We start from the raw sequence: 26,804 nt of genomic DNA on the forward strand, positions 1-26,804 counted from the left end.
GCGGAGGAGAGTTCATCCCCCCGCCTTTCCAGCCCTTGCGGCCCGCTCAGCCTTCATCTCCTTCCCATAATCCTAGGGATGACATGGGAACATATACAGCCACGACGGGGACGGATGACGACGGTGGTGACGACGGGATGAGCCTTCCATCACCACCCCCTCAGGCCTGCCTGCCCGACATAATTGGCTCCTTCCACGCGATGATTTCCAGGGCATCCAAGCTTTTCCAGCTCTGCCCCGAAGAACAGAAGAAGGAAGGCTTCCTCTATCAACGGCGCGAGGCCAAGAGCAAGACTGTCCTCGCGGTGCCGTTGCTTGACGACATCTGGGATGAGGGACTTGCTCTCCTGAAGAACCCGTCCACGACGCCTGCCAAGAGGGATCGGTACGAGAAGAGAAGGATCTGCCCCTTTGTGCCTCAGGGTGCAGCCGACCCCGGATTCGATCATCTCGGCGGCGGCCAAGAGGAAGGTGGTGGGGGCGACGGCTTCAACTTCAACCTCTCCACCTGACGGCTAGGGAAAGAGACTGGACGCCATGGGACGACGAGTCATCTTGTCCGCTGCAATGACAATTAAGGCGGCCAACGCCCTAGCAATTTTGGCCCGCTACGACAGGGTGTTGTGGTACAAGATCGCCCCCCTGCTGGACTTCCTACCAGATGACAAGAGGGTGGATGCCCTAGGGATCCTACAGGAAGGTGAAGTGGCGTCAGACCACGCCATAACGGTGGCCACGGACACCGGGTTCCGCCAGTTGGGCAACAGTGTTTGCCTTCGACAGCGGGGATGGCTCAAGGCAACAGATTTCCGCCAGGACATGCAAACCAGAGTTCTGGACATGCCCTTCGACGGGAACAACCGGTTTGGAAAGACAGTAGATGAGTCACTTCAGGCCATCAAGACCGACACATAGACGGCTCGGGCCTTGGGAGTTTTGCAGCAACGACGGCCACCCTTTCGGAACTCCGGAGGCAAGCAAGGTGCCTCCAAAGGATTCAGCGGTGGCTCCTCGGCGTACCGCCAGGCAGCCCGTTCCCTGTCACAAGAGGCCTACAGAGGGCGCCGCAAGTCAGGAGGACCCCGTCGCCAAGGAGGCCAGGGTGGTAAGGCCGCCTCCAAGCAGGACTGAACCGGCCATAGTGTCGGGCCCCCACCTGAACACCCCGGTGGGAGGCCGGCTGGCGAAGTTCATCAGCGTGTGGGAGTCCATCTCCACCGACCGTTGGGTGCTAGATGCCCTGGCCCACGGGCACACTCAAATTTCTAAGGAGGTGCCCCCAAATTCCTCCCATGGCCAGGAAGGAAAATCACATCCCACAACTGCTGTTAGAAGTAAGGGCGATGCTCAAGAAAGGGGCCATCGAGCCCGTCCCGAAGAGGCTCCGGGGCTCCGGAGTATACTCAAGATACTTCCTCATCTGAAAGAAAACAGGCGGTTGGCGCCCCATCCTGGACCTGTGCCGGTTAAACAAATACATCAAGGCCCAGAAGGTCCAGGTGGTCACCCTCCCCATTCTAAAAGGACACTGATAGTTTCTCAGATTTGTAGTCCAAGGACGGCACTACCAATTCAAGGCCCTGCTATTCGGATTGAAGTCGGTGCCCAGGGTATTTACCAAGTGCCTAGTGCCAGTGGCGGCGCGGCTGCGCCTGCAAGGGATCCACGTTTACCCCTACCTGGACGATTGGCTCATCCGAGCAAGGACAAGGGAGATCGCCGTCGAGCACACATCGAAGACCGTCCAACTGGACCTGGGATTCTCCATCAACTTCCCCAAATCCCACCTGGTTCCGTCGCAGGTTGCACTGTTTCTGGGAGCCAAGCTCGATACAGTGGCACGATTGGGTTCCCCGTCGGAGGAAAGGACAAAGGCCATCCTGGCCAAGGTGCAGCGCCTGCTGGCCACAGACGTGGCCAGCGTGAGGTTCATCAAATCACTTCTCGGCATGATATCCTCTTGCATCTACCTGGTGCGCCTATGCAGGCTGCGGATGCGTCCGCTACAGGAGTTCCTCGATGCCCGCTGGTTTCAGGCGACGGGCTGCTTCGAGGACAGGATCCCTCTCGACGAGGAGTTCCGTCGGGCCATCCCATGGTGGGGTACCCGTGCTCACCTCACTACAGGCACAGACTTTCAAACCCCGGCATTTCGGGAGACGGTGACGACGGACGCCTCTTTGGAGGGTTGGGGGCCCACACCGGAGATCTCCACGCAAGAGGCCTTTGGCTCCCGGAGGAGAGGTTTCTCCACATCAACATTCTGAAGCTCCGAGCAGTGTTCTGGGCACTCAAGTTGTTCCTTCCGTCCCTCAAGGACAAAGTGGTGAGGATCTTCACCGACAACACCACCACGATGTTCTACATACGGAAGCAGGGGGGCACCAGATCCCCAGCCCTATCCAAGGAGGCCCAGGATCTGTGGCACTGGGCCGTCGCCCAGGGGATGGTTCTGGTTCCCTTCCACTTGGCAGGAATAAAAAACACCATTGCCGACTCACTCAGCAGGGAGCTGCGCTCGTGCCTTGAGTGGGAACTACGGCAGGACCAGGTGGATCGGCTCTTTCGACAATGAGGCAAACCCCGGATTGACCTTTTCGTGACGCTGACGAACTCCAAGTGTCAGAGGTTCGCCAGCAGGTTCCTGCAGCTGAGGAGCATGGGCGATGCTTTCTCGTTCCCCTGGGACGGCCTGTTTCTATACGCGTTCCCTCCGTTGCTGCTCCACCTCATCAACCAGCTCAAGAAGTCCAGGTGCAGAATGATCCTCGTCGCACTGGCATGGCCAAGGCAGATCTGGTTCCCGGACCTCTGGACTTGTCAACGTCCCCACCAGTCAAGCTGCCGGCGGACGCGGATCTTCTCTCCAGAGACGGGGGTGCCATTCTCCATCACGACCCACAGTCACTGAACTTGCAGGCCTGGCTCCTGCAGCACTAGAGTTTGGAGGATACGATATCCCGGCTGACTGCAGAGAGGTTCTTGCAAAAACCAGGGCGTCCTCAACTAGTGTTATGGTCATAAGTGGAAGAGGTTCTCTGTCTGGTGCCGTGCACAGAAGATTAACCCTCTGTGGATTACTGCCGTACCTACTGTTGCTGGCCAAAGCTGGACTGGCTCACGCCTCCATCAAAATACATCTGGCTGCCATCTCCCGATATACCAGGACTACGGGACGGGCGTCCTTGTGGTCTCATCGCCTGGTGAAGGAATTTATGAAGGGAGTATTCCGATCGTTCCCGCCGGTGAAGGCTCCTGCCCCGGCGTGGGAGCTTAATGTGGTGCTGACCAGGCTCATGGGGGGCTCCATTCGAGCCTATGCATTCAGCGTCCTTTGAATTTCCAGTCATGGAAGACAGCGTTCCTCGTGGCCATCACCTCCGTACGACGAGTGGGAGAGATCCAGACCCTATCTTGCAAGCCTCCATACTAGACTTTTCATGACACGAGGGTGGTGCTGAGGACGCACCCCTCCTTCATGCCCAAGGTGCCATCGGACTTCCACCTCAACGAGCCCTTGGTGTTACCAGTTTTCTTCCCATCGCCTTCGACGCCGGCCAAGAGGACTTTGCACTCGCTGGATGTAGCTAGAGCGCTGAAGTTCTACGTGGACCACACGAAGAGTTTTCGAAAGACGTCACAACTGTTTGTGAACTTTGGGTCTGTGAATCAAGGGAAGGCTCTCTCGAAGACTTCCATTTCCAGATGGCTCTCCGGCTGCATCATGGACTTTCACCGGTTGGCGAAGCGACCGCTGCCCGGCCGTCCGAGAGCCCATTCGACCAGAGCGATCGCTGCTACTACAGCGTTCCTGTCTAGTGTGCCCCTACTGGACATCTGCAGGGCTGCTACGTGGAGGTCTACGCACACCTTCACGAGATTCTACTGCATCGATGGGGACTCCAGGGAGGAGTCTAGGGTCGGCCAAGCAGTGCTGCGCAACCTGTTCGCCTAAGGTGAGCCTGGTGAGGAGGTAAGAATTGCTTAATGTTGAGTTTTGGATGTAATGCTTAATGTTGAGCCTTTGCCACCTCCCGTGGTTGTGCATGTGTATACTGCTATGTATTCTTTTATTCATTTGCATGTGAATCCATGCCAGACCCCATGCTGGAGAAGGAACAAGTTACTTACCTGTAACTGTTGTTTTCCAGCATGGGTCTGGCATGGATTCACATGCGAACCCTCCCACCTACCCCTCTGCGACTCTTTACTTGGTCATACTGCCACTTTGCGTGCTACCAAATCTAGGATGGCTGCCAGAGGCGGGGCTTAGGGAGAGGGCAGTCATTGGCTGGGGGCAGTATGACCCAGAGATCAGTGATTGGTTACTACTAAGAAAGACCGATCAGAAACGAAACTGATGCTGATTTTTTCTTTACCGAGGATTCCCAGCCTGCTGACGGGTAATATTCATGAGCATGTGAATCCATGCCAGACCCATGCTGGAGAACAACAGTTACAGGTAAGTAACTTGTTCATTCTTGTGGCCATCACCTCCGCACGACGAGTGGGAGAGATCCAGGCCCTATCCTGCAAGCCTCCATACTTGACTTTTCACGAGACAAGGGTGGTGCTGAGTACGCACCCCTCCTTCATGCCCAAGGTGCCATCCGACTTCCATCTCAACGAGCCCTTGGTGTTACCAGTTTTCTTCCGGTCGCCTTCGTCGCTGGCCAAGAGGACTTTGCACTCGCTGGATGTGGCTAGAGTGCCAGTGTTCTACGTGGACCGCACGAAGAGTTTTCGGAAGACATCACAACTGTTTGTGAACTTTGGACCTGTGAACCAAGGGAAGGCCCTCTCGAAGGCTTCCATTTCCAGATGGCTCTCCGGCTGCATCATGCACTGTCACCGGTTGGCAAACCGACTGTTGCCCAGCCGTCCAAGAGCCCATTCGACCAGAGCGATCGCTGCTACCACAGCGTTCTTGTCTGGTGTATCCCTGCTGGACATCTGCAGGGCTGCTATGTGGAGGTCGACGCACACCTTCACGAGATTCTACTGCGTCGACCGGGATTCCAGGGAGGAGTCCAGGGTCGGCCAAGCAATGCTGCGCAACCTGTTCGCCTGAAGGTGGGCCTGGTGAGGAGGTAAGAGTTGCTTAATGTTGAGTTTATGTAATGCTTAATGTTGGGCCTTGCCACCTCCCGTGGTTGTGCATGTGTGTATTGCTATGTATTCTTATATTCGTGAGCATGTGAATCCATGCCAGACCCCATGCTGGAGAAGGAACAAGTTACTTACCTGTAACTGTTGTTCTCCAGCATGGGTCTGGCATGGATTCACATGCAAACCCTCCCTCCTACCCCTCTGCGGCTCTTCACTTGGTCATACTGCCACTTTACGTGCTACCAAATTTGAGCATGGCTGCCAGGGGAGGGGTTTATGGAGAGGGCAGTCATTGCCTGGGGCAGTATGACCCAGAGACCAGTGATTGGTTACTACTAAGAAAGACGGATCCGAAACGAAACTGATACTGTTTTTATTCTTTACCGAGGATTCCCAGCCTGACGACAGGGAATATTCATGAGCATGTGAATCCATGCCAGACCCATGCTGGAGAACAACAGTTACAGGTAAATAGCTTTTTCCAAGTCCCTTCTTGATTGCCACACTTTTCCAACTTAAGGCCATCAGTAGTCAAAAACGATCGGCCATTTTAAAGTGGTCCTATATATGTTAAAAGTTGACATTTTATAATAGACATCAGACAACAACCAGAGGCAACTTTTTATAAGCACATTTTAAAGAAATCTATTCATGTGAATCTCATACCCCACATTTTGTCCTATATATCTAATTTAGATATCTTGATAAGACAACTATTGACACAACGTCTGATATTGTGGGATGTAAATAATTTACTTCTGCTATAAAGTGCTAATGCCTAAAAAAAAATATACATGTTGATCTCTTTTATACGCTCTTTTATATCTTTTAGGTGCTAATGCAATCGGAGCTAAACTCTAATAGCAGTAGAAGTGTCGAGTTAAGAAATCGAATACATTCGAAAACAAAGACATAATGCCCACTTTATTAAAATGTGATCAAATGCCAATTGGATCGAAGTGCTGGTGCATAGCAGTGCATGTATGTTTTATGAAGTGTTCATCTGATGGACAGGAGTGAATCCTGTATCTGCCCTTTGAGGGCATGCACCTTTTTCATTCGTCAACCGATGACAAATTAACGAAGAAGAAAAAACCTCCTCTCAAACCGCCAAGTCCTTGGCCATCCTGACAAAACCAGGTCAGAAATCCTTCCCTCAGTCCCACGGTAGGACCGACTGCAAACCATGCGCTTTCTGCGGCTCCAAGGTGTTCAAGAGGCTGCGGTACACGGAGGCCTGACAGGTCGCACAGTGACAACAGGAGGAAGCAGCAGAGAACGTTGCGCATATTTTTCTGCTCCCTGGCCTCTGTCCCCCGCCTCTGATGCCAAGAAGCAGTGATGTCAGTCGGGTAACATAGCTTGCTTATGGGGGGCCGTTTGGCTATGTTCCACGACACCTGGAAGCGTCTTTCAGCAACCCATGGATTGTATCCGTATTCTCCACAGACTTCAGTCATCCTCTCCCTTTGCTTCTACCATCCTCTCCTCTTCGTCAGATCGGGTCCCCAGCTCTATTACGAGAGGTCCTTTCACTCTTGGAGATGCAGGTGATCGAACCGGTTCCTCAGGGCTTCGGTTACTATTCCAGGATTTTTGCGGTACCCGAGAACAACCAGGCTGGCCTGAGGGTAATCCTGGACCTGTCCTTTCTAAATCTGTCTTTACCACTGGAATGCTTAAAGATGATTACTCTTGCGCACATAGCCGAGTCTCTGTGTGCAGGGGATTAGATGTGTTCCCTGGACCTCACAGATATGCACCTGCATTCACCCATATATCAACCGCATCGGACGTTTCTGCGGTTCACGATCGTCGTACCACTTCCAGTACAAGGTGCTGCTCTTCGGCCTGAACTCTGCTCCTCGTGTCTTCAAGTTGATGAATGCAGTGGCAGGCCTTCTCCGCTTGGAGGGCCTTCATCTATACCGTTATCTTGACGACTGGTTGGTGAGGGTGGGATTACTTGAAGGGGTGGTGCACTCCTGCCAGAGATTGGCGGTTACCCTGCATCAGCTGAGGCTTTCCCTCAAGCAGAGGAAATTGCAGTTATGCCCATCTCAGGAACTGGTCTTCCTAGGGGTGAAATGGAACGCTACCGTTCAGCAGGTGTTCCCCAGGCCCGAGAGGCTGATGTCCCTCCTCAAGGCGGTGGGACACTTTCTGACTAACTCGATCACCTCGGCATGGTGGTTCCAGCACATTCTCAGCCTGATGGCCTCCTGCATGCTCACTGTACAGCACGCCCGATGAGGCGCCTCTAGCTCCACCTGGCGGCTAATTGGGATCAGGGGGGCGGGGACTCAATTGGACAGGATCCCAATACCACTGCTCCTGCTGCCTGATCTTCGCTGATGGAGGACAGTGTCTCAGTAGGAATCCTACTATGATGTTTTAACTGAAAAAGCAGGGTGGTACCCGTTCCCCCCCCCCCACTCCCCCACCTATGCATGGAGGCGGTTTGATCTGGGAATGGACCCTGACGGAGGAGATTTGGATCTCGTCAGTCCACCTCCTTGGGGCCAGCAATGTAATAGCGGACCAGTTGAGTCGCTTGGGGTTCAACACCTATGAGTGGGAGTTGCACAACGACTCCTTGTTGCTCCTGGTCCAGCTTTGGGGGTTCGCAGAGCTAGATTTGTTTGCATTACCTCGCAATGCCAAGTGCCCCCAGTTTGCTTCATGGGCAGGTTAGGGTCGGGGATCACAGGGAGACACCGTCCAGATCGGTTGGCACTGACGCAGGTGTTATGCATTCCCGCCCACCCCTCTGCTCCAACAGACTCTATGCAAGTTCTGGGCCTCCGTGGGTAGCAGCCTCATCCTGGTTGCCATCCTGTGTTCTTCGAGACCCTGGTTTTCGGATCTGCTGCTATTGTTCTCCCAGGCTACATCAATTTTCAGATGCAAACTGGGTCATCATTCAGCAGGCCAGGAGGCCCTCCACCCGGTCCCAGTATAAGAGCAAGTGGACTAGGTTCTGCCATTGGGCTCGCAACAAGGGTCTGGACCCTGTCACCTCTCCTCTGGATGACGTACTGGCCTTTTCAGCACACCTGGCTCGTTCTGAAGTCCAAAAGGATACTTGCTGCACGTTTTGGCGACCATCTGGGCTTTTGTGTTTTGTGAATTCCCCTGAGCATGTGTTTTCAGCAGCCAACCCGGTGGTTAAGGCCCACCTTAAGGGGTTGTCTAGGCTTTTTCCTCCAGTGCATAGACCTCATCCGGTCTGGAATCCCAATGTGGTTCTTGCGGCTTTGCAAAGCAAGCCTTTCAAACCGATTGCTTCTGTGGACATCCTCTTGGTGATACTAAAGTTTTATTGGTGGCTCTCACCTCTGCGCGCATGGTTAATGAGCCGCAGGCGTTGTCTTCGTGCAAGCCGTTCACCACATTTCAAAATTTCAAGGTCATCTTATGTGCACACACCCAAATTTCTTGCCCAAAGTGGTGTCTCCATTTCATCTGAATCAAGAGATCTGCCTGCTGGTGTTCTTCCCGACCCTGCAGTCGGAGGCAGATACGGTGCTGCATTCCTTGGACCTCAAGAGGGTCCTCCAGTTTGATCTCTCTCAGACAAAATCCTTCAAGAAGTCTGAGGCATTGTTTTTGACTTTTTGGAGCTCCTCCCCCGGCTCTCAGGCTACCAGGCTTCCATCACCTGTTGGATGGTTCATGCAATTTGGAAGGCGTATACGGCCATGGGCAAACCTGTTCCTGAGGGGATTCATGCTCATGCGGTCAGAGCCAAGACCAAGGAAACAGTCGTGTTTCAGAGACACACGTCTTGGGATGTCATCCTCCTCCAGACAGACGTCCTTTGTCATTCCCTCTCCGGACCTATGGACCACTCTTATGGTCTCTGTTCTCTCTCCTTTTTCCTCCTCCCATTATTGTTGGCACAGGGTGGGAGGTCCTCTTGGCCTCCTTCCACTCCTCCAAGACCATCATTAATGTCAATCTGAATGGCATCGTCTTGGTCCAGGGGACTCAGACCAATTGCCTCCTTTTCGATAGGCGTCTCCTGCGTCTTATTAACTTCCTTCTCCTGCTAGTCCTTCCAGCTCCTCTCTGACTCCACCACAAACCTCCTTCTTAGGCCACCTTTCTGGCAACCGCCTCATCTTCTCTGGCTACTTTGCCATCTCCATCTACCGCCACTGCCCACACTCGGGCCCCTCTACCACCTCCGGAGAGCCTACCTCAAGCTTGCACCCATCCACAGAAGTCTTTCAAATGTGGCAAACCTACTCCACCTCGCTACTCCCAAATCTTGCTCTGCTGTCAAACACTCCTCTGACTTCTGCCACCTCATTGAAGAACTTGACCTGGGTGTCCTTGCTCTCACAGAGACATGGTTCACGGCCAGCTCTGTCACGAGTTCGGACACAATTCTCTCTGATGGCTACAAAATCCTCTCTGAACCCAGAACCAACCATCCCAGAGGTGGCGTAGCTCTGATCTTTCCGGAGTGGGTCCCTGCTTCTGTCATTCCTACGCAGGCCTACTCCTCCTTTTGAATGCCTGGTCTGCAGGCTCTCAATCTCTCCTGGCCTCTCTCTGACTGAGACCACCATCTACAGGCCACCTGGCCAGGTCGCTCCTCTTCCTCTGAGTAGGCTGACCGCACTTTCTCTCCTTGTCTCTACCTCTCAACATCTCCTCCTTGGAGACCTCAACATCCATCTCTTCGACGCTCTTTCCATTCTACCCTCTGACCCGACCCACTCCGCCAGATACACCTTGGATGTTCCCATCTCCTCTGACATCACCCTCTCTAACCCTCCCACCACTCCTCTCTCTTGGACAGACCACTTTCTGCTCTCCCCTCACCTGACTCTGTCCCCCCAGTCGAAGCCAAACCCAGCACTGCCACCTACCTTCTTAGTCATTCGGCTCAGGAAGCATGTGTCAGTGGAGGACTTTGCTGCTACTTTTTCTGCTCTTCCTACGCATGTGGCTGACTCACACTGACACAGCCCTCTCTAACCTGCAACTTTCTATCTCCAACACTCTGGATGTCTTTGCCCCTGTCATGAGAATCCGTCTGAAGCCTACCTTCAAGGGCAACTCTTGGTATGACTCTGATCTCGCCACCCTGAAATGCAAGTGTAGGCTGGCTGAGAGGAAGTGGAGGGCATCAACCACATCCTCTGACAAACTGGCCTACCGCCTGCTCCAAAGACAATACAGACTCTCTGTCCTGACCAAGAAGAGACCCCACATCCAAGCCTGCGTCTCTGCGGCCTCTAACAACACGGCCAAACTCTTTAAAATCTGCAAAGAGCTGGCCAATCCTTCTGCAGTTTCCACCTCTCCTGTTCCTTCTCAGGCCCTCTGTACAGCTCTGGCTTCTCATTTCATCACTAAAACTCAGGACATCCTGTCCTCTCTCCTCCCCCTCTTCCCCCCCCCCCCTCTAACCCTCTCTGGGCACCTCTCCCTCTCCTGCTCCTTTCTCCTCTTTCTCTACCACCATTCCTGGTGAGGTTTCTAGACAAGTCCGATCTATGAAAGTGTCGTCCAAGGAGGTGCTCCCCTGCTCCTCCAGAACCATCAAGGACCACATTGACCTCCTCGCTCCAGCTTTGCCCGATTTTTGCAATCAATCTTTTGCCACTGGAACTTCCCCTCAAGCACTCCCTTGTGCATCCTCTCCTGAAACAGCCTTCTGCCTTTCCGGCAAACTACCGCCCAATCTCTTTCTCTCCTTTCCTCTGCAAACTCCTGGAAAAGCTGGCCATCTCCCAGCTTGCTCTCCATACTGAATCTGTTGGTTGTCTACATGACCATCAGTCTGACTTAAGAGCAGCCAGAGGCACAGAAACTGCTTTCCTGAACACCTGTGAAGATCTGCTTACTAATCTCGATTCTAGCCTTCCTTCTGTCCTCATGCTCCTAGATCTTTCCTCTGCGTTTTGACATGTTCAATCCTGCCATCCTGATCAGTCGTCTCCATGAGAACCTGGGCAACACGGATCAGGCTTCGACTCCGTAGACCACCTTCCTCCTGGATCATCCCTCCCAGGTCTAACTTGGGTCCTTTCTCTCTACTTGCCCCCTTTGGCCCACCTTATCTCTATCTCCTCCTTACTTTCAGTGTTACGCGGATGACACTCATCTCTCTTTCAGGCTACTCTCAGCCTCCTCCTCTCTTGCTCATTCCAGACTGTCTAGCTGCGATTCAGGAGTGTTGCGCCTCCAGCGATCTCTGCCCTAATGCCGATAAGACAGATCTTTCTTCCTTTCCTCACTTTACCCCAGAAGTTCACTGTTTCCAGAGCCCTGGACCTCTCTAGGCTGGACTACTGCAACAGCCCTTTTCTCAATCTGCATTCCTCTACTCCCCCTCCCCCCGTAAATAATACAGAACAGGACTGCGAGGCTAGTCCTTTGCCTCAAGCCCAGGGACTGTATCTTTCGAGCCTGAAATCTCTCCACTGGCTCCCGGTTGCTACAGGGATCAAGTTCAATACCCTCTACATCGTCCACAAGGCTTTCTGGGGCCGGGTCCCACACTACATCCAACTCTTGCTTCCTAAACACTTTCCTTATTGAGCCCTTCACTCGGCCACCTCCAACTCTGAGGGTCAGACGAGTGGGGGTATATCGCTCTCCTCCGCAGGTGCCTCCCTCTGGAATGGCCGCCTGCCCCTCTCAAACTTGAGGCAACACCATTAGTAGTTCCAGAAGCAGCTCAAGACCTTCATTTTCGCTTCTGCTTTCTCTTTGTTTGCCCTGCTTACCAACCTGTATGCTATGCTGACAAGTTGCCTGGCTACCCTCAGAGTCTCGCGGGTACCAAGCTCCCCCTGACCAGTAGCCCCTGCACTACCTACAGGCCTACTGTGCATTTAGGGGCTGTATCTGGAACCCTACAGTCCCCTACCTCCTTGCACTTACCCGGGACCACGCTGCACTTACTCAGAGCACTGCTGTCCTGATTGCACTTCCCCTTTCCCTCCCCCCTGGCACTTCCCTTCTCCCTCCTCCCTGCACTTTTGCGTATCGCACTTGTACGATCTAAATGACACACGGCCTATTAAGATCGTTGTTTTGTCCTCCCTCTGTCTTCCCTCCCTTGTCTTGTTGGGCTCAGAAACATTTGTTACAGGCGCGTTATAAATGACTCTTATCATGTCAGCAAGGCGGCCACTTTGGCCACTCTGTCGGCCTTCTGTAAGCACTACTCACTGGACACAAGCTCCGAGTGTGTTGCAGAGTTAGTTTAGGCGGTTCTGAAGAATCTTTTTGCTTCTTCCTATTAATGAGGCAGGTTATCACATCCTATGTTTCTTGTTCGGTGGAATCACCCACAAAGATGGAGGAAAGGGGACTGGACGTATGATTAAAGGTACTCACGGTAGTGACTACAGTACTCATAGTCCATAGTCCCATTTCCTCCATGTCCCACCCACCTTCCCTCACTAGTATGCCAAGGGCTAATGTATAAGTGTAGCCAGGGTCTAAGTGTCCGATGTGTTCAAAGGGGACTGAGATGAGGCGCCGGGGGGCAGGGTGTTCCCACGCCCGAGGCCGCGTCCTATACTAAATTTAAAGGGGAAGCTCAATTTTTCGCTGCCAAAGGTTATGCTACCGTCCCTGTGGTGGGGGCGCCCACAAAGATGGAGGAAAAGGGACTATGGACTAGTCAATCCTTTAATTTTCTTAATACTGCTTGTGGCAAACATGACTTGCTTAGTATATTGAGAAGTGTTTGAGCTCAGCGTGTTTTAAATGTTTTTTTGGACTCTCGAATACTTCATCTTCCAAGAATTAAAAAAAAAACTTACCTCACAGGTGTTGAAGGGTATTGTAGTTGTGGCTTGGGAATACATGGGAAAATTGATGTAATTGGGAAATCTAAATCTGTGAAGAGCTGTTCTTTCCAAAACGAAAGTCCCACATCATGGTTATAATTGAATGTGATTTTATTAATATCAAAATGTTGTTTTGTAAATCCCATTTTTTCATAGTTTATTTTGTGTATGGACTTGGCCATCATTAGGTTTGCCTGTTGTGGTATTTCTTATTGTGTAGAAGACCCCCTACACCGCTCCCTGTTGTGGAATTTCATTTGTATTGCAGGGATTTTATTAGTATTTCTGTTAAACCTCCTCCTATCCCAACTTTACTCTTGCGTACATCCCCACAATCCTATCCCTCTATTCCCTGCCATAGGGAACGGAAAAGCACCCCACTTCTAATGGGAAGAAAGTAAGTTACTGAAACATCAATACGTTTTTGTCTTGATGTTTCAGTTACTAAAATATTACTGTGTGGGATGTTCATTTTTTCTCTTTGACTGTTTTTTATATCAAGGCAGTTCTATGTAGTTTCATCTACCACTTTTTTTGGAAGTATTTTTTTCGAACTTACTTTGTAATATTTGTTTTATATTTGGACGGTCCCCACCCCAAGCCCCCTTCCCTATATTCTAAAACCTACCCCAACCCACTACCCACATCCCCCAAATATTAAGAGTTTTTTTAAATTAAATTGCATCAAAAAAAATACTTAGTAAAAATCTGTGGTGATGAAACAGCATACCAGACCAGGCTTATTGGTCATCCTGCTTGCCAGGTTTCCAAATATGAGCACACGTAACTTTCTGAAGGGCCATGGGAAGATCTTTCGGGAGTGAATCAGCGGCTGATGCAGGGAAGGCCAGCAGAATGTCAGGAATTGTGTGTTTCTACAATAAACATTACAGTGAGATATGATTTTGGATTAACATGGTTTTTATCTTTTTAATAGGACACAGATTTGAAAAAAACTGTTGATGAAAGTGCACGGATACAAAGAGCATACAACCACTATTTTGATCTAACTATTGTCAATGATAATCTGGACAAAGCCTTTGAAAGACTTCAGCTCGCTATAGAGAAACTAACAACAGAACAGCAGTGGGTCCCAATTACCTGGGTCTATTAACTGCCAGAGTTCTAAACCAGATGCTCGAATAAATGACTGAGACCTTAAACTGAGATGACTACATGCAAAGAGGGTGAAGATACCTGCAATGCTCATGCTTTTTTATTGTGTAAATTCAGATGATTGTACACTATTCAGAATTTTTTGTGAAATTTTGAAGAAAATGTGTACTTAAATACGTAATTTATTTTAATTTTTCTAACTTTTTACAGACTCTTTGTATTTATGTCACATGAAGGAAATGCGTTCAAGCATTTTATGTCTTGATTTAGTAACTGTCATCATCCCAGAAATGTTCTTTATCGTTCGCTTTTAACACATACATTGTGGTCTTACATTTTCACTGTGATGGAAGGAAACTTGAAACACTTTTTTAAAACCTTTGTGCACACCATTTCGTAGCTGACTCGAAATTAATGTTTACCTTTTAAGAGAAACCAGATTTCTAATCCTTATAAGCATTTGAAATGGACATCAGAATATTCTATTTTAATGTGGCAGCCATCAACCAGCCAATATACCAAACGCTTCTCTTCTGTTTAGCATTTCTGTATTTTAGCTTTGTTAAAAGTGGTCCTGTAGATTTAAATGACCTCAAATATATTCTTGCCAAGTAATTTGTAACATATTCAAAGCAATACATTGTACACTTGTTATTAAGCAAATCATAGCTGACCTGCTTATAACACAGGTACACATTTGTGGAAGGGGATTGTAAATGGGAGGAAACATTGACGTATATATAGCCATAATACTGTGAGCTGATAGCTTGATTAATATGGGGGATGCATCCTTTAATCCTTTAATTCAATCTAGGCTATTACCTGCAGTTACTTGTATTTTTTTACATGGATATTTCCCCGCCTTAGACACATTTAAGTTGCCAAATGGGTCTGGGTTTTCTCCAACCCAGCCAGTAACGTCATAAAAAAGGTGTTCCTTTCAAACGGAGTACCCACACGGAGACACAGAACCTTTTTTTTTTTGTTAATCTGTGAAAATGTACTTAAGGGAACAGAAGGAACAAACTCTTTAAACAATTGTCTGTCATTTGCCATTTCTCAGTATTTGTATTTTAATCTGTGTTGTATGCTCTGTGGATAGACAATTGCTAGCTCACACATAGTAACCATTGTTTTAAAAAAAATAAGTTGAGAGATATTTTTGTCATGTTCTACCGATGAGTTCTTCATTAAGAATCTTGTTTAATGTGAAAGTTTATCATTTGAAAATCAATGTTGAATAGTCTGTGTTTTGAAGTTATTTGTCTGCGTCTCCATCTTTCTTCTGTGTTCATGGGCATAATGTCTTGTTAAACGTTTAGGTTGACAGGTGCCAACTGACTTTATGAAGACTCTAATAATCTTGTAGTCGGCCCGTTTTGTAAAATACTGCCTTTAAGAAGTCGAGCTGATTGTTACCAATATAGACATGAAATGCATAGCTGAATTATTAGCTTAGGAATGAGCATCTATGATGCGCAGATAAGAAATATTTCCATCTCCTGTGTGATATTCAGATATTAGCAGATTCATGCTCGTTCCAGGAAAGGGTGCACTACTTTGTAGTTAATTTGCACCTTACTGAGTATTAAAATAATCAATTGAACTATCCTTCATACCCCCACCTCTCATAATCTCCTCCCAACAACCTCTCCTCCCTCCTTCAACACATACACGAACCAGATGAGAGTAAAGCGTCCACCACAGCCTAAAGGATGGCATCATGGTGCAGTAAAACATTTATTTCTGCTTTTCACATTTATTGACTTTAATATAACTATGTAATATAACTGGTAGACATGCTGATCTCTATTGTTTGTGATTGATGGATATGATCTGAGTAAGTTGTTTGATAAACTTCCAAGTGTTATAACAATATTGCATTGACTTTAGCTAGAGCTGAAAATTAGATCTTGAACAAAAAATGCTTGTTCGATATGGCTCAAGCCTGCTTGACGTCAATTATTTGAAAGAACAATCAAGGCTGAAACAGCTTCTTGTCTTGCTATGCTCTGATGGCAAACGCTCAAAACCATTAAACTATGGGACACATGACTCCAGCTTCTAGAGTGTTTGCTAGTGAGACAGCTAGAAAACTATCATTTTCTATCCTGCGCCTTTATGCCATGATGATGAGATGTCATCCCCAGACAGGGCTAGAACTCTTGTACATCAATACATTTCAGAATGAAGCTTGGGTGGAAGCACAGCAACACTTCTTCACTGCTGTTCCAGCTGAATGCTACATCTGACTACCTCTTGCCGGTTTGGTCTCTGCAACAAAGGAACTAGTGCAGTCCCTGCTTGTCCAGTCTGAGGTTATTTCTCACCTACTAGTTCCATTCTCTTCTAGTCGTGCTTAGCCTTCTATAGACAATTGAAATACCGTTTCCTTGTCTAGCTCACTTGTGGACTCTTTGGACTATAACTGTCTATTTGACAGGCCAGCATCCCATTTGGGGCATCTTTCTTGGTCTACAGAGAAAAGTACGTTTGGCAGATTTGTTATAGTCATAAGAATCCTACTTTGTGGATCTAAGGAAGATCTTGGCCATCTGCGCTCACTGCTCTGCCTGCATTGCTATTGCTTCTACCACCAGTTCTTACAAGCGCCATGGTTTTGTTTCCAGAAAAATGTGTAACTTTATTTAATAGGTTTACTCATCAGTGTATCTTTGAGTCGTGTGGCATTTAACACCTGCCCAATACAATGTACTGTGATTCCGATCAGGACTGCCAAAATCCATTTTAGCCTATTGCCTCCGATTTGAAATTGGGTTTTGAGAAATACTACTTTTCTTCTGGTAGTTACCTAACATCATCGTGGGAATGAGCTTTGGCCATTGTGTTCCTGGAAACCGTTCAAAGTGTTACAAATTGACTCTTTGGGCACTTTTTATGTTTGTGCACCCACGCAGGAGGTTTGTTTTGGACTCCCCTTAACAAGGAGATTCTGTTGCAGTGGTTTACTCTATCACTTTCTTTCGAGGTAGCAGGTTCGCCATCCTGGGATCTTCCATAATATTCAGAAACGAAGAACTGCTTTGCATTTTGTTTATATCCTGCAACATTTTTAAATATTGTAATTTGCACGAATAGTGCGACAGAAGAAATAAATTCGATGCCAGTTGACTCTAACTTTCAGTGTTTCGTTTAAATGTATTATATATTTGTTGTCCATAAAAGCAGTCTTCCTACCTTTTTATACAGCTAATGCATTGCCTTTCCCCCTTAGAATAGAAAAATACTGTAGAGCAAGAAAAGGGGCAACAATATGTAAACTGAGAAAGGAAACTGTGCCTCTAGACAGTCAGGCTGCACCAGTGTAGTGAGAGTCAAGCCTCCATTCCTTTTTCAGCTGTGTGGAGTAAGGCTCTGTGCGCATTGTAACTTCAGGTTCGTAATCCAGACAGAAAAAAAATATCTAGTGAAATGTCACTTCCACTAGTTGTCTTCTGTGTTTTCCTACATTGCGGCATGCGTTTTTGTGTGGCTGCAAGATTCCTCCCCACTCATCCCAGTTTTGAGAGAAGAATTTGGTGTTGTAGACCCTTCTCTTGCCACATGTTATACAAAGCAGCCTCCTCTGTTGGTAAGAAATACAAGAAAGAACAAGCTGTTTGCATTGCATGCGCAAATGGCAAACTGTAGAGGAATGATGTGCTTGCTGCAAAATGCCCTACATTAATCTAGTGGATAGGGAGGGCAGCACACGGAGGAACTCTTAGAACCTGCTGTTTTGGGGGTACACAACCCCATAAAAAACAGTGAAGACATTTGTGTCCTGCATGGGCATGCCAGGGATTACTTAAAAGCACGGATATCATCCTGTCCATGACTGTCATCGTTGTGAGCTAGAGTGGTGCAAATCATGACTGAAATATTTGCCATTGGAGGCCTCTGACAGCAGAGTGACTACTGACATGAAAAACTTTCCAGATATTACAACATTGCAAGTATATCACTGTAATCCGTCTTGATGTTAATGGCTTCATCTTCAGTCGGGGCCTTTTCACACCACATTTCTCAATCCGTTGTTGTAGTGAGCTTAGCATGTTCTTTAAGGCATCAGTGGCTCTGTCTCCCACTCTTACTTGACTGCTTCGTGATGCAAAGCACTGACGGTGTAACCCTTCTGGGCCTATTACATTTCTGGTGCCATACCCAACCTTTGAATCTGTTTTCACAGCGTACTCCACCAGACTGCTGCACTTTACTCTGGATGAACTATCCGCTGAGTGGCGCTAGGTGCTGGGAATTGCAAAGGAAACCAGTCTTGGCCAACTGTAGACAAAGATTTGATGAGGGGTCTGACCTAACTTTGTTGGGAGTCAGGAGCTAGGCAACTAGAAGGTGTACCTTTTAGCAGTAAATGCGTTGCTTCTAGCATTCTGGGTATCAGATTGGGGTTGCCACATGACGTTGTACTAGAGAAACCTCAGTACACATGCCCATTAACATGCAGATACCCCATTGTATTTTATTGTGTTTGGCATGCATGATGTAAAATAAATGTTACTGGCTGGCTTGGTCATGGTGGACTGCACAGACCGGTCTATGTGCACTAGAATGACCACTAGGAGACACTCTAAATTAGAATGTCTGGGTTTTCTACTATTGTCCATGAGAAAGTTCTCCAAATGTTGTTTAATGACACCGTTTTTTGGTGCCAAACATCATTGGTGAGGTTAAAGAATGTCAGAGCTGCAGCCATCGTTTTCTCTGTTTACTTTAGCCATGCAACACCTTTCATGTTATGGTATGTTGATTTATACCGTGCACCCCTACCACCCGAGGGCAATCTCCAGGCACTCTAAGTAGCTCCTGGTTCTCTGGTCAATCCTTTCAGCAGACAGTAAGGATGCAGCAGCAGCTGGAACATTATTTAAGCATTGTGCAGTGCCACCACTGTCCTACCCTAAAGTTTATCCACAATCAAGACCCTTCAGTACTTAGAGCTTCATTTGACCCATTGGCTTAAATCTATTCTTCCAACTTGGCTTGGCTAACATTTGACAAACAGTTTTTACTGGGTACTGTCTCCCATTTCTGAAGCAACACACTGCATACCCTCTCTCTTAATACTGAACCTTCTCCTCTGGAATGAGACACTGGTTCTGAGGCTCCAGAGCTCTTTTTTAAATACTCCATACAACTGGTTCCAGTTCTTTAATTTGCAAAGGGCAGGTGATTGGAGTAATTCCTTGTACCCTAAGTAAGGAAGTCTGGGACCAATATCAGATGCATGGGCATTACAGACAGTAGCCAAAGAGGACTGTCTCCAATTCCTGCAAAGGCCCCCATATTGTCCCACCGAGCTAGCAATCTATTTGGGAACCAGATCTGCTCTTTCTACGGGAGATTATTTCCCTGTTGTAGAAAGGTGCCATGGAAAAGGGTACCTGTAGCAGAACAATACCAAAGTTGGTATTCCGCTTATTTTCTGGTTCCCCCAAAAAGACAGAGGACTGCGTCCCATCTTGGACCTGAGACACTTAAACAAGTTCCTCAGGAAGGACAGACTAAAGATGAACAGCTCCAGGATTGGGCGGTGTCACTCGATCTTCTGGATGCTTATTTTCATGTGCCTATACATCCCAAACACAGAAAATACTTGGGGTTTGCCATTGGCGGTTCTTGCTATTAGATTAGAGTACTGCCTTTCGGGCTCACCTCTTCCACCAAGTTGATGGCAGTGAATCTCAGGAGGGAAGGGATTCACATCTTCGCATCCCGAGTTGAGGGCTCATATTTCCAGATGGTAACGAGGTTTCTGAAATTCCCGAGATCTTCCAGGATTTGACTTTGAGGTTGCTGGGTCTCATAGCATCCTGCATTTTCCTGGTGCCAGAAGCCCGCTTAAGGATGAGGACCTTCCAGTTGGCCCTCAGATCCCAATGGTCACAATTCTCAGGCAGGATGACAGACCACCTTCAGGTCCTGAGTGAGGTTGCACAGGATCTCCTCTGGTGGGTTTGCCAAGGAGAATGTGATGATAGGGGAACCCTTTGGCAACCCATACCAGAGATAAGTCACATATTCCTCACTCATGGGATGGGGAGCTCACTTGAGCGATTTCATGATCAGCAGACTTTTGTCCCCATCAGAATCAAGACTACACATAAACCTGTTAGAGCTGATGGCGATCAGACTGGCGATGATGGCCTTTTTGTCTTCCAAAAAGGGGAAGAACGTCCTGATAATGACAAGCAACACAGTGGCCATGCGTTTACTCAACAAGAGAGGAGGTGTAGGGTCAAAACCACTGTGCAGGGAGGCAATCCAGCTCTGGTTTTGGGCACTGCAAAATGGATTTTTTCTAAATTCACCTAGCCGCAGAAGAGAATACAACAGCAGATTGAGCAGGCAGAGCGCAGTCTCCCACTAGCCGAGTTCTCTCAGGAAGTCCTTCTAAAGATCTTTGACCTTTAGGTAACCTCTCAAGTGGATCTGTTTGTGTCCAGTATTAACAGGAAGTGTGACCTGTTCTGCTTCAGGGAATTTCCTCAGAGCTCTGAAGGACGCATTTGATGTGGACTCTGAATTTCCACTCCTGTATGAGTTTCCACTATTCACTGTCATTCCTCATATCAGGAGGTTGAGGAAGTTTATGAAGTCCATGATCCTGATTACTCCGGATTGGGCTTGTAGGATGTGGTACCCAGACCTTCTAGACCTGTCTAGCTGCCCTCCATTCCGTCTTCCCCAGAGATGAACCTACTCTCACAAGAGGAAGGCCATCATCTTCATCTTGAAATCAGAATCCTGAACCTTCATGCCTGTTTCCCAAGAGGTAGACCAGCAATGAAAGCACTACACAGCTGCGGTTGGAACAAGTTTTACAGCTGGCGTAGAGCTAAAGATATTGATCCTTTCACTTGCAATCCACATGCAGTGCTTTCTTTTTTGCTGCACCTTGCGCATCAGGGACTTCTGTCAAGGGATACCTGCCAGCGTTATCCATTTTTAAGCGCATTGCAGAGCAGGGCTCTTTAAGTGGCCAATTGTAATACAATTCCTCAAGGGACTGACACTTTTCCACCGGTCCCTTTTCGAGTCCGTCCTAGGATTTGAACCCGGTATTATCCTTTTTAATGGGAACTCCATTTGAGCCTCTCAATTCTTGTTCACTCAGGTTATTAACCATGAAAACAATCTTCTTGGTGGCCATCACATCTGCTCGCAAATTGAGTGAGCTACAATCCCTGTCATGTAAACCACCCTTTACAATGTTTTCCAAGGAGATGGTCATTTTGAGCGTTCGTTCATCCTTCCTTCTCAAAGTAATGTCTGAATTTCATCTGACACAGAAAATAACTTCAGCAGCTTTCTATCCACCTCCTCACCCTTCTGAGGATGAAGAGAGTTTACACATGCTAGTCACAAAGAGGGCTGTTAGCATCTACATTTCTAGGATGGCAAATGTCAGTCAAAATTACCAACTATTTATTAGTTCTACTGGTTTAAGGCTTGGCCAATCAGTGACTAAACAAACCTTGTCAGGTTGGATCATTCTGTACATTTCAGAGTGCTACTCTGTTGCTGGAAAGGATGCCCCTGAAACTCTAAGAGCCCATGCCACCAGAGGAGGGGCAACCACTTTGGCTCTCCAAAGAGGTGTGTCAGTGCCAGGACATTTGTAATGCTGCAGCTAGGTCATCACTACATACTTTCTCAAAACATTACTCTTTGGACACTGTCGGGTCAGGACGCTCCGTTTGGAAGAGCGATTCTGTACAATATAAATCAACAATGAGAACATTGCACAAATAATTTACTTGTCCCACCTCCTCCTACAAAACTGAAAAAGGAGTCTATCAAAGATGAGTAGTCTGTGGGAGGACACAATCCATTAGAATAACAAATTACTTTCCCCTGGTAATGTTCTTTGATTTGTTTTTTTAATTTGTAATGCACATATCCCATAAGAGAACCTGGCAGCTAACCGCATCTAGGCGCCCATGGTTTTGTGATGAGCTAGCAACTTAACTATGCCAAGTGAATCCGAGAACTATGCAAACAAATACGTTTTCAGATGTTTCAGTTTATTTGCCGTAGATGTAAAGGAAGGGAGTGCCAGGCTCGAGGGCCTGCAATGGAGAAACGTCTGTCGCCCCATGTGGTAATCCTAGAAAAGGGAACTACCAGCAGGCTTTCTAGTGGATGTTCCATCCACTGGTTCCTCACAGCCCCCCAGCCTACCCCTCTGACTGTGGGTAAATATTTTAGATTACTTCTCGTTCAACGTCAATGCGGTTTATCAAACCTCACGTCGGCTGTGCAGAAAAAAGGAAAAATTAAGAACTGAGGCAATGGGCAAAGTGCGTGCTATTTATACAATTATGGTCCCATCCGGACGTGGGAATGAAAACAGTCAAGGGCTGTTGACTCAATGCTGCACAGCAACCCGCTGCTGTTGATTATTTTTGTTTTTACGAGACTGCAAAGCAGGATATGGATATCTTGAAGATGAGGAATCTGTGGAATGCACATCCAGTAGAAGGAACATTACCATGGGTAAGTAATTTGTTCTTCTCAATTATTTACTCTAGTCAAGGCCACTGTATTCATATACAAAGTCAGAAGTTATACTGTATTTGATATATCAACCCCTAAGACCTAGCTCTATTAACCACCATACATTTGAAATTCATAAGTGCTACATACACATTCAATAACCTCTCTAGAGCATTTGCAGTCTTCCTCTAAGCACTAAAATGGCATATGCTAAGCATGGAAAGAACTACAGCTGTAGATGCATCAATCGTAGCAACCTGTAGAACTGAATACAGCTAATTTAAATGCAAGTAAAACTATTGTTGGGGAAATAGCACAACCCTAACAAACTCTCTAATTGATAGAAAAATTGTCTGTTCATTCACCTGCTAACCCATACAAGACAAAGGCTTCTGTTTGTGAATTTAATTGGCTCAAAATACGCAAGAAGTGTAAGTCAATACCCAATTCGGCAAGTGGTTCCACAATAGTACTCTATCAACTTTGTCGAAAGCCATGGATAAATCCATGAATTCCAGATATAGGTTCCCTTTTCTAGTTCCATGACATCTTTCTTTTAGTAATGACCGATTAAAACACTATTCCACCTTACCCATGCCTAGATATCATTTGCAAAACATCAACATGAAGTTCTGTACATACATTCATGCAACACTACTAGTTAGAAACGCAAACCACAGCAGAATCACGAGTTTACCAAACTGTATTAAAACATTTGTTTTCCACTGTTCCATCTGTGCACCCACTGCCTGCATAGTATGCTGCTGTCTATGTGCATCATGTAACTAAAATCTACACAAGCGCCAAAAGACAGATGTTACCTTATGCATAAATGTCTTTCTGTTCATTGTCATTTTATCTGTTTAGTTGTAAATGCTCGGCAAGCCTCCAACTGTGGGGCACAGGGAGAAAAAATATAAACAAAGGATAAAGGGGGGGGGTCATTGCATGTTTGCCGGTCTGGAATTAACGTGCCAGTAATTCCATTTATTGGCACGTTTCCAGACTAGCAAACTACAAGTTTGCTGCTGGGGTGGCTCGATTTACCTCCAGCCAATAGCTGGAGGTAAATCAGGCACCCCACTGGCAAAAACAGCCAGGGATTACCTACTCTTACTGGCACTCAGAATCTGCTGGTAATCCTGGCAGACCGTGTGCCGCTAATGGTAATTCTGTTTGGTGGCATCCCGCCGGATTTACCAGCAGGATACCACCAAACATGTAATGAGGCCCAAAGTGTACCTAAACTCTGCTACACAATGGTCATGCATCATGGAAAACAATCTGAGGTTGTTGATTCAAGGAGCATTGTGGATACATGCCTTCTTTTACCTTTTGAAGTAAATAATATCTAATGTTCCATGTCAATACTAACTAAGTTAATATGCTGAACATGTGGCTTACACTAATACAAGCACCACAAAGACTATTTGTCCCTACCCATCCCCTCTCCCCCCTCCACATAGTGCACATGGCGCTCTGCTACTCTTAGTGCTTTTACTTGCTCTCCTTCTGATTAGCAACATTCACCAAAATATTTCCCTCTGAGTCCAATTTATGGTCCAATCTTCTATATAGGTGAAAAAAACATTGTGAGCCTGGATGGGATGTTTATTGACTCATGGATGGGAGGGAGGGGAACAGGTGTGTTTCGACCCATTGATTCATCTACAGAAAATGTGCATTGAGTTGTGGAGTAGGTAGAGTTAGCAACACAACTACTAATGTACACATTAGGGTGTTTTTTATGAGAATCAAGTGTTACTTGTGGTTTGTTTTTATAACACAAAGCCATTTGACTTTTCTGGAATAGTAGTTTAACCCCTAAACTGCTGAGGGTTTTCCCTCCCAGTGCAGAGCCCTTTTTTGGACATTTCGGTATGTCGGCATCAATCCCTTGTAACATTTGTGTTACAAGTGATATCCTGGTCCCCTATTCTTCCCATATGTAGGCGGTCATGATGCCACCAAGAATTCCTAATTTGCTGTAGAGGGGTGTGAGAAAAGAACAAAAAAGTGACCAGATGTTGTGTTTTTCCAGAAAATGCCAATAAAATGAGGTACAAAGAAGCCTGTGTTTTTTTCCCTTGTAAGAGCTAGGAACACATTGTTGTTTGTTCTGAATTTGCCATTTTCTAAGCTTTTGAGAACAGGTTGAGTGGAAAGAAAAAACATTTTATATAGGTTACCATCAGTTTTGTGAGAGGTAGGTGATTTTTCACTTTTTTTTTCTTTTTTCCCCAATGGACATGCTTGGACGGAATGGAAGATGAGTAGTAAAACTGAATGGGAAGACTGAAAGGCATACATTTCCGAAAAGTAGACAAAATTCCAAGGTCAGAAAGGGGTCACTTATGTGCTGGACATGTTTGGATTTGTATGGTAATGGCTTCTGTGAATATTGAGACAAGCAATGTACCGCTACATTCCCCCCAACTCTTCTAGCTAGGGAATCACACATTTTTCGTAATGTTTCACAAAGCAAGCAATACCAGAAGCCAAAAATGGAGCCATCATACACATGATTCTTATGCCGACGGCCTAAACAGACGTACTTACCAAGGGGGAAAAAGGAAGTTCATGGGAATAAAGCCATAGAATCAATCAATGGAATATACTGCCCACTGTGAGGGAGCTAAATATGGGGACAGATCAGGTCAAGGAATCATAGAGATATATTCAATCAATCTTTAATAAACACATATACAATTACCGTACAATTAAAAACAGCATAAAAACACATAATTGATACTAAACATATCCAGTTAAAGTGCATATTATTTTACTGAACATCCTAGGATGTAAGCAAAAGTGCATTGTGCCTAACTTAATTCAAAAGTACATAACTTCCGTAGACAGCAAAGATCCTCAATTGAACCCCAAACTGTATTTAACCAGGGGGATATATTATAACCAATCTCTATATATATGTAAGAGTTAGTTAGTGAGGCTTAAGGAGTTATGTAGGGCACCAAAGTCACGCAGGTCAACAATAATCAATATTTTCTGCGAGATGAAAAGGGTTGTACCTTAGTCCAGCCCACCATTTCTTTATAGAGAACAAACAGCAGACCTGTGCTTGTCTCCAATCTGACCAAAATAGTCAACAACCGGTACCTAGTACAGCTCCCAAACGTATCGTGGGCTGTACTGGTATCTGAACATAGGTAGTTTCGACGATAAAATAACAATGTCTAAGCTGTCTGTCTCTCGCCGTAGCAGGAGAGAGAAGGCTTGACAATCGTCTTCCTCAGGACAGGGCAGATTAGGTGATAAATTCTAAAATCTAAACATCCAAATTCTCTACATTTAGATAGTCAAGAACCATCTGGGGCCACCTAGTACAAACAATATCTTTCTAGGGCCACATAGTACAAACAGTGTCTTTTGAATTTATTCCATATATCCAATCTTCTTCAAATAGTTCTTCCTTAATTCACCCAGATGTTCAATATATTCCCTCTTGTTGATGTTCGGAAGTAAGGGTTGCATTGAAGATGGATATATAAAAGACCAGAAGAGAGAAAAGAAAAAAGGAAAAAGCAAATGTAAGGCAACACATAAATCAAAAATATGTATACAAAAATTTATTTTGATTAAAACATTCCTTGAACCGATCTAACAACCCCACATGTAGCATCCTCCATGCAGTTGAAAAATCCTAGGTTCCTTAGTAATAATCCAGGATAAGCCCCATAAACTGTACGTAAATCAGACAAGGGGAACCCAATTGAATTAGTAAAAAGTGACAGGGGGGCTTATAGTCCCTATGTCAAAGCCGTGAATATACTAAAGAAATTATGTAATCCAACATGGCATAGCAGGGAGAGGGAAACCAGAGTCAATATGAGAATCCACTGCCATCCCGGTGGCAATAAAGCTAAAATGCAGAGTGAGAGACTTCCCGGCAGTCCCATACATAGATAAATACCATTTCCATACCTTTAAAGGGAAACATTTCCATTGGGTGTATTCGAAAAATAGCCATCAGGGTAGAGAGAAGAAATATTATTTCTCTTGATGACACTCCCCTGGGATCTTGTTCAGGTGCACAGTAGTTCAGGCTAAGTGGGGAGAAAACATCCCATCAACCGGTAATCCTGTGCAGATCCGATCCTGCATAGAAATGAGGAAAAGAGATGAACAAGGAATAAAATAGGAAGGGGTTATAGAAGGGAGCCATGAGAAAATCACATGCGCTCAAACGTATCATTCCTTCCTAAAAATGGGCCCTCAGTCTCA

At 46.7% G+C, this 26,804-nt stretch overlaps 1 protein-coding gene across 4 annotated transcripts in view; it reads left to right on the plus strand.

Moving 5' to 3' along the window:
* The window catches only part of PALS2 (protein associated with LIN7 2, MAGUK p55 family member), a 1,716,257-nt gene extending 1,699,074 nt beyond the window's left edge, over positions 1–17,183 (plus strand). For all 4 annotated transcript variants that reach the window (XM_069648194.1, XM_069648191.1, XM_069648193.1 and 1 more), the window contains one exon: positions 13,867–17,183. In XM_069648194.1, the coding sequence (XP_069504295.1) occupies positions 13,867–14,043 (177 nt within the window). In that variant the 3' untranslated portion in view covers positions 14,044–17,183. The remainder of the gene's footprint in view (positions 1–13,866) is intronic.
* Positions 17,184–26,804: the final 9,621 nt, after the last annotated feature.

This window comes from Ambystoma mexicanum, chromosome 2q (assembly GCF_040938575.1).
Source record: "Ambystoma mexicanum isolate Mex_15411 chromosome 2q, UKY_AmexF1_1, whole genome shotgun sequence".
Classification (NCBI taxonomy): domain Eukaryota; kingdom Metazoa; phylum Chordata; class Amphibia; order Caudata; family Ambystomatidae; genus Ambystoma; species Ambystoma mexicanum.